The 20,037-nt window shown below is 34.3% G+C and overlaps 1 protein-coding gene across 1 annotated transcript in view; it reads right to left on the bottom strand.

Annotated features, from left to right (window-relative positions):
- Positions 1-687: 687 nt before the first annotated feature.
- Positions 688-20,037, bottom strand: part of CADM2 (cell adhesion molecule 2) — a 344,096-nt gene continuing 324,746 nt past the window's right edge. Inside the window, exons 10-11 of the mRNA XM_058661328.1 lie at positions 3,042-3,167; positions 688-2,126 (exon numbers count right to left, since the gene is read on the bottom strand). Of these exons, the coding sequence (XP_058517311.1) occupies positions 2,008-2,126; positions 3,042-3,167 (245 nt within the window). The 3' untranslated portion in view covers positions 688-2,007. The remainder of the gene's footprint in view (positions 2,127-3,041; positions 3,168-20,037) is intronic.

Below are 20,037 nucleotides of genomic sequence, written 5' to 3'. Positions count from 1 at the left end.
CCTTAAAATGTCATACTGTATAAGATTTATTATGTTAACACTCAACCACATCATATTATTTATGTTCTGTATATTTTGAAAAAAAGTGCTGCTTGACTGACATCGTCCTTTTTCTTTTGTGAGAAATTCACAACAGAAATTCTTCAACAGTCAAAAGAAACAATATATAAATTCTAACATTGTCCTTAAAAGATTTATGCTTTCGTGATAAATAACCTAAGGTACGGCACCTTGTCCTTCATTAGATATTAATACACGATGTTGTACTCAACCATTCTCAGTCCCTTCAAAATAATTCCAAGTTATTATTTTTAAACCCTAAGCCATCATGCTGTCAGACATCACAAGTGTAACTACCATATTTTCATATTTGTTTTCCTCTTAAAGGTGCAACACTTATAAATGGGAAAATAATTGTTTTAATCTAGCTGGACTTTTATACTTTAGCATATAATAAATTTAATGATAACTAATCTAGCAATCTTTTAATTTACTAGAACAATTGAGAAGATTTTTAGATCGACTCTGTCATATTTAAGAATACAGTATTTCTTAATGGTTAAATACATTAGAATTTTAAAATAATCCAGAGAAAAAGACTTTCACCTTGGAGTTACAAGCATGGCAGGAATTCTCTATCACTCACTGTTTCAGAAATTTGTACCTCACAAAATGCATAGACAGTAATTTAATATAAAGAATTAGTTCATTTGTACAGAAAACATATCTTCAACACTTCTTTTTGGCAAACCAAAATGAGTAAGCAGCTCTGGAACTGCCAAATTAAAATCTGCAAATTTTTTAGCAAACTAAGAGTTTATTTTCGTTACTATTCAACTGTGGTTGTAATTTAAAACCTGAGGCTGTGCACTGGTTGTTAGCTTAAAATTACCTTTCCTTAGAACATTGTGCTTCCATTGTGTAACAAATAAAAATTAACAGGAACTAGAAAAATCTGTTGTTGAACAGTGCTAGGACATACAGACAAAAATACTAATACATGTTATCTACTTATAATATTGGTTAAGTAATATCTAAAGGGATATAATGGAAGTTAGAAAATGCTTACTTATGACTGAAGTACCTACAGCCAAAAAAGTTAAATATGTATCAAATAATGTTTAATTGGATTTATTATATGCACTATATACAGATACTAAAATGTCTCAAAATTGTGCCCTATGGATAGTTTAGTTGTGTTTAGGCAAGTGAGTTCTTGTGGAAAAAATAAATTATAAAATCAAATCAGAGAATGAATGAAATCTTTGTGATTCCCAAAGCAGTAAAGTATTTGGAACAATTTATTGGTAAATGAAGCTACAACCTAATGGTAGGATCTATAGAGTTATATAAGATATCATGTCATGATCGCAGTCCACACACATGGCTCCTGTATCAAATACTAATTTTTTAAATAGCAAACCGATACAGTTTTACCAGTATAATCTCAAACATTACAGAAACTACACTACAGTATTTTCAGTTTGTGTTTCTAGGGCATATGTTTCCAAAACATGTTGTCTTTGAAGAGAGACATGTAGAAAACATTGTTTGTAAACCTCTAGTCTTCGATTAAATTTAAGCACATTAGGTCTTCACCTAATCCTGTTACCTGTGAAAGTTGCACAATGGCAAATCGATAATGTCTGTGACTGAAAGGGGAAGACAAAAATCTGCATACATTTTTCCAAAGAATCAAAACAACTCAATATCATGATCCAAGGAGATGATTAACATTGTTAAGGCTGTATATTCAAGCACTGTATGTTAAATGAGCAATGGTGTGAAATTTAGGGAGTAAGAAATGTCCTGCATTAGGGATGGTACAGTAATTAAAGGATGATGCTTTCGACAGCTGATTGTTGGTGTAACACTGGCTACTGAGAGCAGTACAGCATGAAAGTTAATAAAAGTAGCAGAAGATGGTAGAAATGAATTCTGAAAGATGAGAGCCAGTTTTCTCCAGCAGGCAGCCTGGGCCGGAAAACTCAGAATCGTTGCCTGGATTTAAATGAAATATTCTTTTTTCTCTTCGGCATTGACTTGGCTGCCCTCCGCATTGATAATGGCTGTGTCAGCATCTGGGGCATCTTCAGCTCCTTTTGCTTCATTTGTTAAGTAGGTTCCTGCGGATACAGGAAGAAGGCTATGTGAGATTTGAGATACTACTAAAATAATCATTATCAAAGTTGTAGTAATTTAGGGAGGTAAGCATGCTAGAATTATTTTTTTGCTGTTGTAGTACATTCTGAGACATAAGGAAAATAATTTGCACGTCTAAGTTTGTATCCTTTATTTATTTATTTATTTATTTATTTATTTATTTATTTATTTTTGGTGTGTATGTGGTTGAGTTACCAAGAGGTAGGAGCCAAGCAAAAATGGATAAATTTTAACTTCTTAGATTAGGGTTGAACAAAAGCTTCAGCTGTAGGAATCAAGGCCACTTGCTAATACACGGATAATGATTCTATCATAACTATAACCATTCATTTTGGTAATCATTTATTTATTAAACTTCTATTTTAAATATTTCAAATTACACAAAAAAAACTGTAGAGTTCAATGAGTATCCACTGATAATTATTTTTATTATTGACATATTTACTTCATACATAAATATTATATGTATGATGTAAACATACATACTATTATTTGTCACATGTGAGAGTAATAACAAAAATAACTAAAGGAGGAAGGGACTTATTATCTAAAAAGTATGATTCAATGAAAATAGCACTTACTAATATCTTTATTCTAAGCAAAATGACACAACATATTTCCTCTTTATAATGTATGAGTATCAACATTTACATATCACAGAAAGAAGATAGTTTGTGTCCATTTCTGCCTTATTTCTCTTAGCGTCAATATCTCCAAATTTACCTATGTGTTTGTGGCTGAGTAATATTCCGATATACTATGTTTGGTATCTCCACATAACTATACAGAAAAAAATACACACATTCACATATATCTGCATGACATAATTGTTTATAATTTTTGCCTAAATAAGCATATTCTCAGCAAATACAACCTACCTTTATGTCTCGCCAGATACCGCCCAAGCAGAAATATGGAGCACAGTGTGACAAATACAACCACAGCCACTATTCCTCCTATAAGGGCATGGTCGGGACCAGTCTGGCCAGCCAGAGCATTGGGATCTGAGAAAGACAGGGAAATGTTATTCCCATTAGTGGAATATTTAGTCATATCTGGTGAAAAATTAGCACATTTCGGTTAAAATTACATTAATATGTATTACCATCAATTATCCAGTTAGCATGTTCATAAATATATAACATACTGGGGGATTTAACATTTGACACACCAAAAATTATCACCACTGAGCTTACATTTTAAATAGACGCTAGATAAACAAACACAGATGTTTCTGTTTTGCTATATCTATATGAAATTGGGGGTATTATATTATACCTATAAAATAGATATGTGTGACAAATATAACTATATTTTTCAGAAGATTTCTTTATTTGAAAAGCAAAATGTGAGAAAGCAAGGGAAAAGGACAGATAAAGGTCCATGTCCCATCTGCTGGTTTGTTGTAATGGCTATAACAACCAGGGATGTATCAGGCCTAAGTCAGGAACCTGAAACCCTTTCCAGGTCTCCTGCCTGGATGAGAGTGCTCCAAGCACTTGGGTCATCTCCCCTGGCTTTCCCAGCAGCATTAGCAGGTGGCATCAAAAAAAGCAGGGCACCTGACCAGACTCTGCATTCCAATATGGGATGCCAGTGTCACTAGAGCACAAAACAATATTTTATGTTTATTTTTTAATATCATTTATGTTTTTTTAATATCATTTTTCAAATAAAACGACAAAATGTTATCTTTGGAAAGTCTTAGTTGAAGATGCAACTTGAGCATTGTAATGTGATAAAAATTCTTAAATGATTAAACACATCAACTATTTATCATAGAGAAAATAGGAGGTCTACCAAGGGGCCATTGAGGAACCAGCGTACTCAAATGAAGTTCTGGGGCAAGCTCTGGGATTACCACTGTGATGGTGATAGGAGGAGGGAGATGAATGCTCAGTACTGAACCTGTTGTTCTAGTTGATGCAATTTGGAAATATAATTAATAATATTTTTCAGTCTGATTGCAGTGATGTGTTATGGAAAAGAAATCAATCCAGTAATTAGTCATTTTTAAGCTTATGTTCAAATATACAATCAAATAGTGATCATATGAATCATCAAAAGAAAACTAAAATTTCGGGATTCAAAGTTCACAAATTACCTTCTTACAGAAGTCACGCAGAGATAAAATTGAAACTGAGTAAAATAAACCCACCTAGGCTTTGCCTTTTGACAAAAGCATGTGATTAAATACACTGTTACTTTCCAAAGTCCACTATTGCAGACTTCATGGTAACAGTCATCACTTAAAAGAAGAATTTGTGGGGCCAGAGGGGTGGCTTAGTGGCTAAAGTCCTCGCCTTCAACGTGCTGGGATCCCATATGGGTGCCGGTTCTAATCCCTGCAGCCCCGCTTCCCATCCAGCTCACTGCCTGTGGCCTGGGAAAGCAGTCGAGGACGGCCCAATGCATTGGGACCCTGCACCCACGTGGGAGACCTGGAAGAGCTCCTGGCTCACGCCTTCAGATCAGCGCAGTACCGGCCATTGTGGTCACTTGGGGAGTGAATCAGCAGATGAAAGATATTTCTCTCTGTCTCTCCTTTTCTCTGTGTATCTGACTTTGCAATAAAAATAAAATAAATCTTTTTAAAAAAGAAGAATTTGTGGAATTAGAGTAAAAGTTTGAAAATAAACACTTCCCAAACTTGAAGTATGATTATGGGAACAAATGTGACAAATGCATGAGAAATCCTTCATATTTTATAATAAATTGTGTCAAAAAATTGATCCAGAAAGAAAATTCTCCAAGAAACTAAGTGGGTAGTAAACATCATGGAAGCAAAACGTGGAATACAAAAGTCGTTATATCTGATCAGGTCATATTGCACAACACATACTTCAAGTGTGGGCATGGAATCTCCCAGACTAGGTTGGTTCCCTGAGGTTAGAATTGGGAAAAAGTACAGGACAATGAAACCTGAAGCATGTAGTTTCTTGAGAGAACTGCATCCATTGCCAAGACAGAAGGCCCTTTTAACATAGCCTTTCATGTTTTCTTAATTTGTATGGATCAGTAACCATCTTACGTTACTCACAATTTTATTCTCAAATAGAAGAATGCAAGATTCTCATGTGTCAGCTTTGCCAGTATGCATTTTGAATGAGGTACAGGAGGCATGGATATTTATTTTTGGTTATTTGTCATTGTGCAAACATAACCCAATTGGATGAAGATGTGCATTTCATGGGAACTCGGAATTTGAAACAGGAACATTGACTTGATCGGGCTTCAGCTAATGTCTTTGGATTGAGTATACTGGTAGTTTACACAAGGAAGAAAGGATGCTTACAGATTTGTTTACCCACATTTTATACTGAGGCAGAGAATTCTAGATGATAAATGCATTTCCTTTGCTTTCAGCGTACAGAGCTAAGCATTTTCCAATTTCCTTTGCAGCTGCATGAAACCATGATAATAATGTTCTAGATGATTGTAATAATCTCCAGTAATCCAGAGAAATACAAGTTAAAGATTCACACAAAAAAGAATGAAGTTATTGCTCATTGATTCTCTCCCTGGAACGAAATTGTCAAAACCATTGCCACTTAGAAAGCCCACATCCCTCACTGGAGGGCCTGATTTGAGGGCTTGACATCTCAGTTTCTTCCCCAGCTTCCTGCTAATGCGCAGTCTGGGAGATGGGTGATATGGCTTAAGTGTTTGGATCCCTGTCAACAGTTTGAGGAATCAGCATGAAATTCAGGTTGCATGCCTTGTTCAAGCCCAACATCTGCTGTTTCAAACATTTAAGGAGTGAGCCAGGCCATGTAAGATCTCTTTCTGGCTCCACCTCTGGGTCCATGTCTCTCTCTTTATCTCTTGCACTTTATTTCTCCCTCCATTTTTTAATAAAATGAGAATAAGAATGTCATTAAATACAAAAATTTAAACATTAAGCATTAAAACTGTAATCAACCATACCAGCTAATTTGACTTTACCTTTCTATTATAGTTTATATTTCTTACTTTCCTTTAAACTCTAGCTTAGCCTTAAATCTTAGAAGGATGTAGAAAAAGAAATCTGTCAAATTTCTGATTCCCTATTCCTATCCTTTGCTCTCATACCTTAGAACTGATTTAATACTCCATCGCTTATTTTCACAGCCAATCATACACAGTATTTAATTTCCTGAACAGTTTTGGAACTGAGCGCTCTTTGGGTAAATTTAGAGGCCATTCTTGTTCACCTATCTGTCATTTTTCTTAGTTACAAATTCTGAGGCATACATTAGTGGAATAAATAAAAATACTTTATAAGTATTTTTGATAAATATTATCAGATTTCACTGAAGGATGATTAAGCAAATTCATGTTTCATTGACCTTACAGGAAACATCCATTTCCTTTTAGTCTGTGAAGGAAACATGCAATATGGAATACTAAGTATCAAACATTATTAGTTTCAAATGATATGTTCTTGTTTTCATTTTCATTCATTTTTTTCTTTTTGCTTTTCCATTTCATAAAATATGTTTCTAACATTTGTCAATGTTAGCTTTGGCAAAATTTTCTTTTTTGATCACCCAATATTTAATTTGCCCACAAAGGTAAAGAGCATTTCAGTTGTTAGTGTTTTTCTGTTGACCTAAACAGTACACTCTCTTTCTCACTTAACATTTCATGAGCAGTAATGACAATATCATCTTTATGATCTTAGACTTGTACCCATAATCTAAATGAACTACTGATGTATAATCTTCATTCCTACAATAGAATCTCAGATATAGATTGGAAACCTACAATTTTTCCAGATATTAAGACATTATGAAGTACCGAAAGTTGTTAGATTATGATTTTTACATTCATTTCAGAAAAATTGGTAGGAATATTAATATGCTGTTTTAGGAAATTAATTTGTACAATATATCTTGTTGTTTATTCTTTCTTTTAGTCTACGAATGAAACACTTTAACTTTTTGATTTTAGCTTACCAACAAAATAAATAAGTGTACTATACCAGGATTCCTAAGATTTTTAGAAATGTTTGAGAGAATTTAAAAATATATTTTTTAAAAGATATAAAATCTTTGTCTATGCTTTTATTTTATTTCAGTAACTGCTGGATCAAAAGCCTCTCTTTCATTTCTACTTTTAGCAACCAAAACAAGCCAGGGAATTTGCACCAGAAAAATGTTGGGAAAATACATAATTTAAATGTCTCAATCTCAATATGATTCTCCCATGTAGTCTTTCTCTCATACACCTTCCACTGTCAAAACACTTGAGTAAATTGTTGACTCAGAAGATCCTTATTATTAATACAAAATTGATAAATCATGAGACAATTTCCCTGAACCACCTTTGAAATAATTTTGAAAAGCTTTAAGAGTACTTATTGTAATGTGTAGCATGGCTCAGATGACTTATGTTTAAATACAAAGACTAGTTGAGGACATTGGCTCTTTTGACATTTTTCTACATCATTGCTTTCCCTTTTAACATGATGAGGATTCCAATGTCCATCTACACTAAATGACCTCCACTTAGGCTGCTGCTTCATCGCTGAAATATTCATCCTCAGTGCATGCAAATTGCAACAACAGTGATCAGTCAATTGTCCTTGAATAATTGTATTCATGATTTTCCTTGTATTAATCCATTTTCTATATTTTATCTCTCCTCAAACATTTAAGTCTAACTGAACATAAAGGCTTGTTTTACACTTGTAATATAGCTGCAACATCAATTTTAACAATCCTTGGAATTAAATAAATTGAATAAGTTGGACAAATTTAAATTCTTATGCTGAATTCTAGACAGAGATTGGAATTTTGTGTACCAATTTGCTGTGCTGATCAATAGATCATTTTCCCTACATGACAGTAAATTATACCAATACAATTACCATTTAAATATTATAGAAATTAATGCTAAGAAAAATGACTCATTCAGATTTGTAGCTACTTGAAGTTTTGAATAATTTGATTCCAACATGAAATATGAATTTTTTAATGTATATAAGGACCTACTCTCCTTCTTCCTAAAGATTTTTGTATCACAAAAGGCTACTATGATATTACAGAAAACGGTTATACTTAATTTATATAAAAATAAGTTGTCCTTAGGCAGTGTTTGACATTTACAAAGTCCTTGGAGAGAAACACTACACTAAGAGCCATATATCATCTTTTAATCTCACACAAATTACAATTTGTCAGAAAAATACTGGAGTACAATCTGTAAGGAAGAGAACACACGCATGCATAGTTCTGTGTATGTACACAGTGAAATACACTGTATTTTAACAATAAATAAGATATATACGGACTCTAAACCTGTGCATCTTAAATTAAGATTTCTGATAATAGGTTATAATATTCCATCAAACACAACACTTAGATTTTGTTTCAAAGCATATTTATTATAACATGAATTTGCTCTCACATCAAGCTAATAAATGCGAAGAGATCCAATGTGTCTATTTTAATAATTCTTAGACTTCTTATTCAAAAACATTTTGATAATAATTGTAAAAATCCCTGTTTTGTTTATTTGATTTAATTCTGTTGCAATTAAGCATCTCAAGGTTATGTAGTGTGACTGTCAGAACTGCACAAGTGAAATACATCACAAGCTATACTAATTACTTCTTTGCATTATAAATTCTTTCTTGTTCGTATTATCCTTTTCTAATATATGCTTGTCCACTATTTATGATATTTAGTTATCTGAATTACACTGTGAACCTTATAAGTGTATTTAGAAATAATAAAAAAAACTTACTGCACATGCAACAAATGATGAGATAATACAATTTTTTTGTCCTTGAAAACAAAAAATTTAAGCGTAGAGTCCTTCTAACACTATGGTCTTATTTTTAGAAAAAGTAGGCTCTATCCTAATCTTTTCATTTCACTGTTCTTTTACTCTGTCAAACTTAGGCTGGTATTTCTTTGACTCCTTCAAGTGAGGAAATTTTTCAAGTCTGAAGAATTTGAACTACTCCTGCAAGGTCTCTCAACTGGCAGAGTAATGCAGCTATTAGGACTAAGAGCTCTTCAGAAATGCTCAACACTGACATCCTAAAGGGAAAGAACTCACCAGAAGGAGATTATCCTAGTGATAATGGGAAGAAGGAGAAATATAGGAATGTTTTTTTGAGGTTACCTAGGTGATCAAAGAAAACTCAGAGTAAGTTTTTGGTTAGCCAGTCATTTGCTGCTATGGAAAGTCAACTAAGTTATCCATTAAGCACATAGCAGAGTCTTAAATACCTGCATTGAATAGCAGACTTGTTTTTAACATCAGAGAAATCTGATATAGAATCTCATTCAGAGTCATGAAGCTCAAGTTCCAACTTCAGTTTGACCCTATTAGAGTTTCAGTTTATCTGTTTATGAATGTGGCAATGTACCTGCACCCCTTTCCTCATGAAATTGTTGCTTGAAGTCTGTTTGCATGGAATGTTACCGTTTGGCTACGTTTGTTGCCCAAACGTGTGTGTTGAAAGCCTGATCACCAATATGGTGCTATCAAGGGGAGGAATACAGAGAAGTGATTAGATCATATCATATCATATCATATCATATCATATCATATCATGTCATATCATGTCATATCATATGTCACAATAAGATGCATCTTCTGTGAACCAGAAGGCAGCAGACAGAAGAATCCAAATGTGCCTTCATTGGGAATAATTTCCCAAGCTGATTCTAAAACAATCAATCTGTGATGTTTCTTTAGAATTCCTTATTTGTTTAATATATTTGAAAGGTAGAGGGTTAAATGTTGGAGGGAGAGAGACAAAGAAATATTGCTTCCATGTGCTTACTCATTTCCACGTTTCCTACAGCAGCCAGGAAGCCTACATCCCAGGAAGTGGGAGCCCAATCCAGACATCTCATTGGATAAGGGACTTGATGCACTCAGAGTGCCTTAGCAGTTGGAATACTGAGCTGAACTGGGCCAGGACTCAAATTTAGACCCTGAGACGAATCACAAATGCCTGAGCTAAATAGCCAGCTCCAGTTGAAACACTTGGTTACAACTAAATGAGCTTTAAAACAAAACAACAAAATGATATGCATGCAATAACATCTAATAGGTGCCTAAGGTATACACATTGCACTTCATGAATTATAAGTTATCAGTCAGCCCATATTTCATAATTTTTGCTGATTTTATGACTGTAATGTATTTTAAAGCAGAATTACAACAAAATAAATTGTAAGAAGTGGTTTCTACTTACGAATGAAATCAAGGTATGATTATATTTCATCTTAAACTGAAAAAATAAACTATATGTGACTTGATTTTAATGAAATTGAATGTAGATTCAAAGGAAACAACGGTATAGGAGCAGTAGTTTCTCAAATAATTAGAAAATGTTATAATTAGTAAATGTTTCACAGTACGACTACTTATGGAGTTTCACATTATTATTTTAAAAACATTAACTTTGCCAGTAGCTTGTAATTTTGGACAATATGTAAGCATGATTTTGATGAAATGTAATCATTGTGATGGTAAGAAGACATTATATACAGAAATAAATTAATTTTATGAGTCAATAAACTAGAAAATCAATACAATTGCTACTAAAATATTTTTTTCTTAAAGTTATTTGGCTCTGGAACTTACACACTATCGTTAATTCAAACAAATCATATTGTACTATTTTTAAGTGTATTATTCTGGTAACACTCATAAGTCATATAATAACTCTAAGTTCTAAAAATCACTACACATATACATTGAATGCCTTCCTCAGTTACAATAATGAATCTATTCTCCATATAACATTGGAAAGTGAAAACTGCATATCAGTGAGGAAGATCTCTGTATGTTTTAAATATTCAAGTAGAAAATTGAATGGAATTTACCCTCACAGATTTTTTACCTACTAAAATACTTTCACCTGGACAGTCAGTCTCTCATCCTGCTTTTACTGACTTTCCATGCACTTGTTACATGACCGATGTGTCATTTAAACTCTCTCTGGCCAGATTTCCCCATACCTAAGGCAGGATGACAGTAATATTGTCACACAGAAATTTTGTGTGGATCAGACAAATTCACATGTACAGAAGTCATAATCTAATATTTTCTCCATTGAATAATAATGTAACTATGTATTAAAAGCATTATGTATATATCAAATATCAAATCATTTATACATAAACCAACCTTACAAAAGTTTCTATTTTATATCAAACTTAGTAGATTATTAACATACAAATAAATGCTTTTATTTTCAAAAATTACAGTCCATGTTCCAAATTGAAAACAAAACAAGCTGGATATGACCAATCTCAGAATTATCATAAGAAGAAAGTGGCCATCAGAAGAATATTCAATGACTAATGTGCATTAAAAGTAATTGTTTGATATGTGGATTCTTGGAAACATGGGGTCATTCATTCACTGAGCTGTTACTTTTCATATTGTGTTATTTTTTAGATTGTTTTATAAGGAGTGGGAAGTGAAAAATCAAACATCAATAACCACTGCATTTCCTCCTCATCACAAATTGAGTCTAATCTCAACAATGACCAAAGTAATCTACATTATCTATTCTTAGGAAGCGCACAAAATAACTTCTTTGGATTTAACAGTTATATAAACATAGAAGAGTAGATTTAAGAGACAAATGACTGATTAACAGCCAAGATACACTTTCCTAATTTACTTCGTTACAGTAATAATGCACTCAAATATCTCATACCCTATATTTTAGAAAATGGTACAGAATGTTACTTATTCTTGGATTTATTAAGCAGGATTATCTATTCAGCTTAGAAAGAAAACCATTAAAGCTGGTGATTTATTTTATGAGCATTTTGAATAAATGACTATCCATAAATCTAAGCACCAATTGTAATGGCAGCAGTTATTTGCTTGTTTGTGAGGGTAGAATAAACTTTGCCATTCCCAAAACAGTTGGGAGTTTATTAGAAGCACAGTATGTTTAAGTTATGATAGTTCTTTCTATTTGAGAATACTAAAATTTGGTATCCTTCATGAATTAATGAACTGTGATTTTTAATTTAGGAATGTGAAAATGCAGCTCACTAAGCCTGTAAAATAATTCTTCAGAGAAAATTGACTTAAATATTAATAAATCCCAGATAAGTACATAAAATACTTCTGCCCTTACAAATTAATATAAACTATGCTTAAATGTAAAAATGCATACTACATCATTATTAAAAGACATTGGGCTTAAATTCTTGTAACACATAAATCTGATTATCAATTTTAATTATAATAGTTATTACATAGTACTTTGTAGGCCAGACATATAAATTAAAATTCTTATTTGAAGGCTCTGAGATATATATTCCAGAGCCATTGCAACCAAAGTGAAGAAAAATTAAAAATTAAAATAGTCATAGTCTATTCTCTAAACTACATTTTATTTTTATACATGTACAATTCTGAAAGTTTTTTCAAAAGACACCTGATATCACAGAGGTCACAGAATTTTAAAGATAGAGGCTTCTATGTTTCTTCCACTTAAACAATGCAAATACAGTTTAGAGTAAGATGCAGTGAACTTCTTAGATATCATTACACATATAAAATCTAAAATAATTATAACTGTGAATGAAAACCCCATTTGATTATGACAATTCTACTAAATTGAGTATCAGTGTTTTATTTGTACTTTTTTTTCTTTAACAAGAGACAGAGAGGAAGATCTTCCATCCGATGATTCACTCCCCAAGTGACCACAACAGCCGGTGCTGAGCCAAACTGAAGCCAGGAGCCAGGAACTTCCTCCAGGTCTCCCACTCGAGTGCTGGAACCCACGACTTTGGGCCACTCTTGACTGCTTTCACAGGCCATAGGAATGGAGCTGGATGGAAAGTGGAGCTGCCGGGATTAGAACTGGCACCCATGTGGGATCCTGGTGCGTTCAAGGCGAGGACTTTAGCCGCTAGGCTATGGCACCGGATGCTTTTTGTACTTCTAAAATAGATACAGTGTTAGTTCCTTTTTTTCATTTTGTCTTGCCTTCACCTAAAATCATTGCTCTCCATTGTTCTGCTCCTAAAATATGTCATTCAGCAATAATTCAAATTGTTTCATGAGATAATATGTCAAGAAAATTACAACAAAAAGAAAAAACTAAGTTGTTTTCTGAAACTCACATTGGAAAACTCAGTTAGCATCTGAAAATGTTAATGCCTGGTTCTCCTTTCTGCTCCCTGATTGATAGCTATTATTTACACATATGAAATGCGATTATAAATACAAAATAACTGGTAAGGGTTTGTTGTAGTTAGACAGTCTTTGCAAAGATGAAGTAGAAGATGTTAAATCTATGTTATCATTGCGCATACAATTGTGCTTTTTCAGATGTAACTTAACATATTGGCTACTCATTACTATGTCAATTAATTCCATAATGATGTAAATTTTTACTGATGGTATGTTGGAGCTTTTAATTGATCGGGATGATACTCTGCTGGCTCTGTCTTCAAACCAGAGAGGGTATACCTAAGAAGCCATTGAACTTGACTGAACAATAAGATGCTGGACTCTATGTTTGGTATATGCTTGCAATGAGGGAATCTCAACTGAACTTGAACTGTGGTTATGCAACAAGGTGGAGGAAACCACCATGGTGGGAGGGTTTGGGGAGGGGTGGGGAGAATCCCACCCAGTACCTATGAAACTGTGACACATAGTACAATGTAATTAATGAATAAAAAAAAAAAAAAAGAATTATCTTGGGACAAATAGTGTTAGCGCTGGTGCTACAGAAGTCAGCCAATGTAACAACCTGCTCATGTGAGATGTATCAGATAACTACAAGAGAACTAGAGTATTTACAACATTGGTTTACTGTAACAAGCAAAAGAAAGTAAACAATTGTTGATGGGATAATTTTATATTATTTATCAGCATTTTTATTTTAATCTAATTTAATTTTTTGAAAGATTTATCTATTTTTATTGCAAAGTCAGATACAGAGAGAGGAAGAGAGACAGAAAGGAAGATCTTCCATACAGTGATTCACTCCCCAAGTGACCTCAACAGCCGGAGCTGCGCTGATCTGAAGCCAGGAGCCAGGAACTTCCTCTGGGTCTCCTGCACGTGTTCGGGTTCCAAGGCCTTGGGCCGTTCCCGACTGCCTTCCCAGACCACAGACAGGGAGCTGGATGGGAAGCATGGCTGTCGGGATTAGAACTGCCACCCAGATGGGATTTTGGCATGTTCAAGGTGAGGAGGACTTCAGTTGCTAGGCTACTTGCTGGGCCCAATATAATTAATTTAACGCATTTTATTTAAGTTTAATTAGGCAAAGGCCTGTGCTAGTTTCTTAGAACAACAGCACAGTCATTAATAGCGTGCAGATCAAACAATACAATATTCATTTACGTTTTTTTGTGTTTATGTTATTGTGTTGGTTTTTTTCTCCTTATGGTATATTAATAATCTATTACTTTGAAGAATCACACATTTTTCACTGAAAACATTAAAAAATAAGAAAAGGACATATTTTTTGTGAATATTTTCATAAAGAGATAAATGTATTTTCTAAGGGAAAATAAAACACTCTTATAATCCTAATACAAATTTGCAATGTTAAGAATCTGTAACATTGGATTTAAGTTCTATTACTCTCATCCTCCAGAAGTAATTTCCATGTATTTTCCACCTACCTGTTATTTCCATGTTTTTATCCCTGTTAGTATGATTCAGTGTTGTTTACTTTTGCTTTGGTATTATGCAAAACTGTCAAAATTAGAGAGTGTGGATTTAAAAATTCAAAAATAAATATGATCTATTGGTCCAGAACTTTCACAATAAGAAGATTCTACAAAGTTATCTCTGTGATATCATCTTGCTCTCATTGTTGAAGCAGAGGAATGCCATCCCTATTGCCTCTCACTAAATTGATATTCAGCAGATTTCCCAGATTTCAGGAATAGGATTAGAAAAGTAACATCTTAATTTGTGTCTTTGTGGCTGAACTGTTAATTTTGTTTTGTGAGACATTATGCATTTGGCATTTAGCATAGCCGTTAAGCAGCCACATGGGCCGCCCTATGTGGGAATGACTGGAACTTCCTACTAATGTGAAAGCCGGGGGCAATTGGTGACCACTAACATACTGGAATCCCTGCTACAGTGTGCAAGGCCCCAGTTGAGTTTTAGTTTCCTGATTTAGGACTGGCTCAGGCTCTGCTGTGTTAGGCCTTTGGGAAGTAAAACAGGACATAGAAGATCTGGTTCTTTCTCTCTCTGCCTTTCAAATCAGAAAAATAAATCAATACGTGTTACTATTTAATTTGAAATCCATGCACCACCTTTTGTGGAATATCCATCCCCCTTGAGCGTTTTGAAGAACCTCCTACACCTTACATTACCATTCACTCCTGGGATGTAGCCATTCCAGAGTAATAGGTGTGAACAACAGCATAAACAATCCACTGAATAGATCAGGATCCTGTTTCTCCTTTCACAAAGGATAATCAAGCTGGTACTCTGCCTCTCCTCTTGCAGATGCAGTGTGATTCATAGCAATGCTCTAGTTTAACTACTGATAGATGTAAATTCTACCCTGAGAGTCACGACTCCATCAGTTTGCAACTGACAAACTCATTTCCTGACTTCTCATGAGACACTAATAAGGCCTTGAATCAAAGGTCCAGTGTAATTACCATGTGTATTTCAGACTCAATAAGCACGATAAAAGCTTCCATCTGGTTGTGGATCAAACATGTGAGGTGATGCTGATTTCAAGTGACATATCACAATATGTCTATTGTAGCAGTCCCCAATGCCTTTCTGTAAATTACTGGCATTTGGGATTACTTGATGTAGGGAGACAGAAGTATTACTCACTTCTTAAGTGCTGCCCTATGGGAGTTGGCAAGATGAAGTCCAATCTTACACTTGTTAAGGAAAGCATTACGAACTAACGGAGGCATGTTTATTTTACTAAATGACAACCGTGCTTTGTCTCCTTGAAAGAGACAAACTCAATTTTATAGCAGCCTGGAATTTGTCTTGATGACAGAAGACTGCATTGAAAGCGATTGGAAATTGAGATACTAGGCAAATGTTTGATTATATTAAAGAGTACCTAAATTCTGATAGATGAATAGCATCTGAAATTATACTTTGACAAACAATATCAACAGAACACCAAACTTACAGATAAGTGAATTATGGTCAAAAATTTCACAGAGTGTCAATCACTGCAAGTAATCATCAACTTATTTCTGTTTTAAGGAAAAGTCAACATACTCATTTTAATTGAAAGACTAATAAATCAGTGGGGAAAAATGGGTGGAAAGAAGTTTCTGGGCTAAGGGAACTAAAATTAATCAAACCATTTGGGTGAAAGGACCAGTGCTCAGTCCTATCTCGATTTGGTCTAGATAGTTAAACATTGGATTATAAGTAAGTTCATCATGTGCTTCAAAAACTTTAGAATCTCAGGGCCAGTATGGTGATGCAACATGCTAATCCTCCACCAGTGGTGCTTGCATCCTACATGGGCAACAGTTTGTGTGTGGCTGCTTCACTTCTGATCCAACTTTCTGTTCATGGCATGAAAATGCATTGAAAATGTGCCTAACTCCTTAAGACCCTGTGACCATGAGGGAGACCTGGAAGAAGTTCCTGACTTTGAGTTTTAGTTGAGTTCATCTTTGGCTATTGTAGCCTTCTCTGTAAAACCTGTATTTCAAATAAAAAAATTATAAATTAAAAAATTGAAAGTCCACATATATGTAACAGAGTCATTTCCGGCCTTTGCAAAAAGCCAAAGTAAGAGCAAATCTAATGAGTATAGATCTAAATCATTGTCTGCAAGTTACAGAGTGGCGAAATATAACAGTCAAATGAGTCGACCAACACGTTAGCTTTCCTCACAGTTGTCTTCATGGTGATTCCTATGGCATTAAGCATACCTACATATTTCTTTGTCATAATATGTTTATAATACTTAGAGAACCATGACAATTATGGAAGACAATGAATGATTTCCACATTACTGTTCTGCTTTCTAGAACTCCTCCCAAATATTCATCCTGTCTAATCCTGATTTTTAAATATGTGACACTAGAAACAGAAATATATAATGGAATTCAAGTATTGGGATGGACTAAACCTAACATGCACAATGTACTAACTGGACAGCCCTCACAGAATTGCTTAGCAAACCTGGTGTAGCTCCTCTGAATCATAAAAGTCATACAGAAGCATTTACTTTATGAGATCGTGCAAACAAGGATGGAGGATTGGTTTTGTTGCAAAGTTAATGTTAATTCAGCAAAATTACATAAAGTGGCCATCCATATTGATTTCTTTCTTATTCCAGCACCCTCACAAAAGGTGGAATTACTAGGAATCTGTAATTATGAACACAGTTCAGTCAGCACAACTGATGGCCATGAATGTGGTAGTGATTGGAATCAGCGCAGGCAACTACCACTGAAATCCACGTATGTTAAAGTAGGGCAGATTTCAAAATGATGAGTTAACAGGAGAATTTGAGATTAGAGGGTACCTTCTGAGGAAACTGGGTTAAAGATTACTGAGCTGGAAAATATGTGTCAGCAAAAATTTAGAGACCAGCAGAAAAAATATTCTATATTTCTTTTTCAGCCTGGAATTTTCTCCAGTAAGTCCTTAGAAACAATTGAAGGTGTTCATTCTCAGAGCTCCGAGCTGACCTGATTTGTCTCCACTGACTAGAAGATTCTGGTGGCTAAAAGAGCTCGTTATGTGGATTAAACATATTAAGAAATGTGTATCAATTTGTTTTTGCTAAAACTAACCCTTTCTGTATCCACAAAATGAAAAGAAAAATTTATCACTTAATAAAACTCTTAGCCTTAACTAATTACTTTGTCAAAGTTTCTGGAAGTACATTTTGGGCATATGAAATATTTTACTTTGTTTTCTGCCTGAAGATGCACCAACAAATTTCTTAAGCACTCATAAAATCCAAACAGAATTAAAGAACTTCCTAATAACTTTTGTTCATTTAAAATTAAGTTTATTCATGTGTTCCACATGATATTCAACAGAATTTAAGTATCTTTCTAACAATTGATTCAATGCATTTTGGATCTCCTTTTTCCCAAGACAATACATTCATAATCATATTTCAATCCTACATACAGTAAGTTTACTTTTTCATTTTCTGTTTCTCTATAACAGACATTGCCCTTGTCCCCGAAGAGTTAAAATGAATATGTGGTAGAGGAAACATTAGCCAAGAAATATTGATGTAATTATATTAAAAATGCAAAAGGAATACTTTTGAAGTGAGCAAATCCATTGTTAATATAAAACCTGTACACTGAATGAATAAGGAAAATGAAAACAAATAGGTTATATAGTCCTTACAGAATGCAGTGGAAGCTAAAAACTGAGAAAAGAGAATGACGAATGAACTAATGTAAGAACTAGAACAAGGATTTGGGGTAAAAAAAAAAAAAGGAATGAAGAGTGATGTTAGGAAAAGCAAGCATCAGCTCAGACACACACACACACATTTGCACACACACACAAATATGTCATCCTTAAAAGCTAATGGAAATAGCCTAGAAAAACTATCAACCCATAATATCTATTTTGAGAGTTGCTTTTAATACACTACATAGAGTAACACTGCTAATACTCAAAACAGTTCAGTAACACATGTTATTTCCATTTTACAAATAAAGTAATGTCAGTGTGGGGAAGTTAAGTAATTTGTGTCTGGTCACAAAATTAGTTTAAAAAAATACAACTTGAATATGTCAGATGGAGAAAGAATTTTCATTCTGAGTTTGTGCTATACTTGGAGTTATGCAACAGCCATTATCATTGAGCCTAACACTTACCAGAGATAACTAAGAATGATGCTCTAGGGCCCAGTGGCTGAATCCTCACCTTGCACTTGCTGGGATTCCATATGGGAGTCTGTGTCCAGGCTGCCCCCATGTAGCTCCCTTACTGTGGCTTGGAAAAGCAGTAGAGGACGACCCAAGGGCTTGGGAGTCTACAGTTGAGTGGGATTCTGGAAGAAGCTCCTGTCTCCTGGCTTCAGATTGGCTCAACTCTAGCCGTTATGACCACTATTTGAGGAGTGAACCAGCACATTTAAGATCTTTGCCTCTGTCTCTCCTTCTCCGTGTAAATCTGCCTTTCCAGATGAATCTTTTTCAAGAACGTATTTTATTGTCTCGGCAGTTGAAAAAAAAAGAAAAAGTGTTGAGGAAATCTAATGGTTTTTAGTAAAGCGGAGAAAAATATTCAGAAGCTTAATAAGAAATCCAGTAAGGTGATTAGAATACAATTTACAAAATGCTACAACATGTAAGCGCATGCTAGAAGTTACCAAATAATACTAAGTGGAAGAGATGTTAACAAGAGAACAGGTAGGTTCTCTAGAAAAGAAGGACTAAATTGTGACAAAGCAAAGTTGAATCCAAGAAGTTAAAACAAGTGGACAGTAAGTTCTTCAAAGTGTACATTTACTAAGTAAAACAGATAGAGGATGTGTGATGGACTAACAATTTCTTTCTCCATGCCTCAGATGCTCTACTCCCCAATGTGACATTTTGGGAGGTGAAGGCTATGGGACATAATTAGATGTGGTCTAGTCACGAAGGTGGAAATCCTATCACGAGAGTTGTGCCTGAAAGAAGCACAAGGAGCCAGCAGAACCTCCCCTCTGTGTGAAGGTGGTACAATGAGCACTGACTTCCAGCACTTGTGCTATGGAATTCTCGAACTTTTAGAAATAAATGTCTGCTATTGAAGCTGACTGGCATAGAAAGGTAATTAGGAAGATTTTTGGATTACCAGGGCATTTTGGAACAGAAGAAACTAGAAGATAATTTGAGGCTAATATCAAAGAAGCTAGTCATTAAGAAGAACTGGAAGACATGAATAGTAAAGGAATAATTAAGC

This window comes from Ochotona princeps, chromosome 3 (assembly GCF_030435755.1).
Source record: "Ochotona princeps isolate mOchPri1 chromosome 3, mOchPri1.hap1, whole genome shotgun sequence".
Classification (NCBI taxonomy): Eukaryota; Metazoa; Chordata; class Mammalia; order Lagomorpha; family Ochotonidae; genus Ochotona; species Ochotona princeps.
Note: the sequence above shows the minus strand (reverse complement) of the source record. Positions and strands in the feature narration are given on the sequence as shown.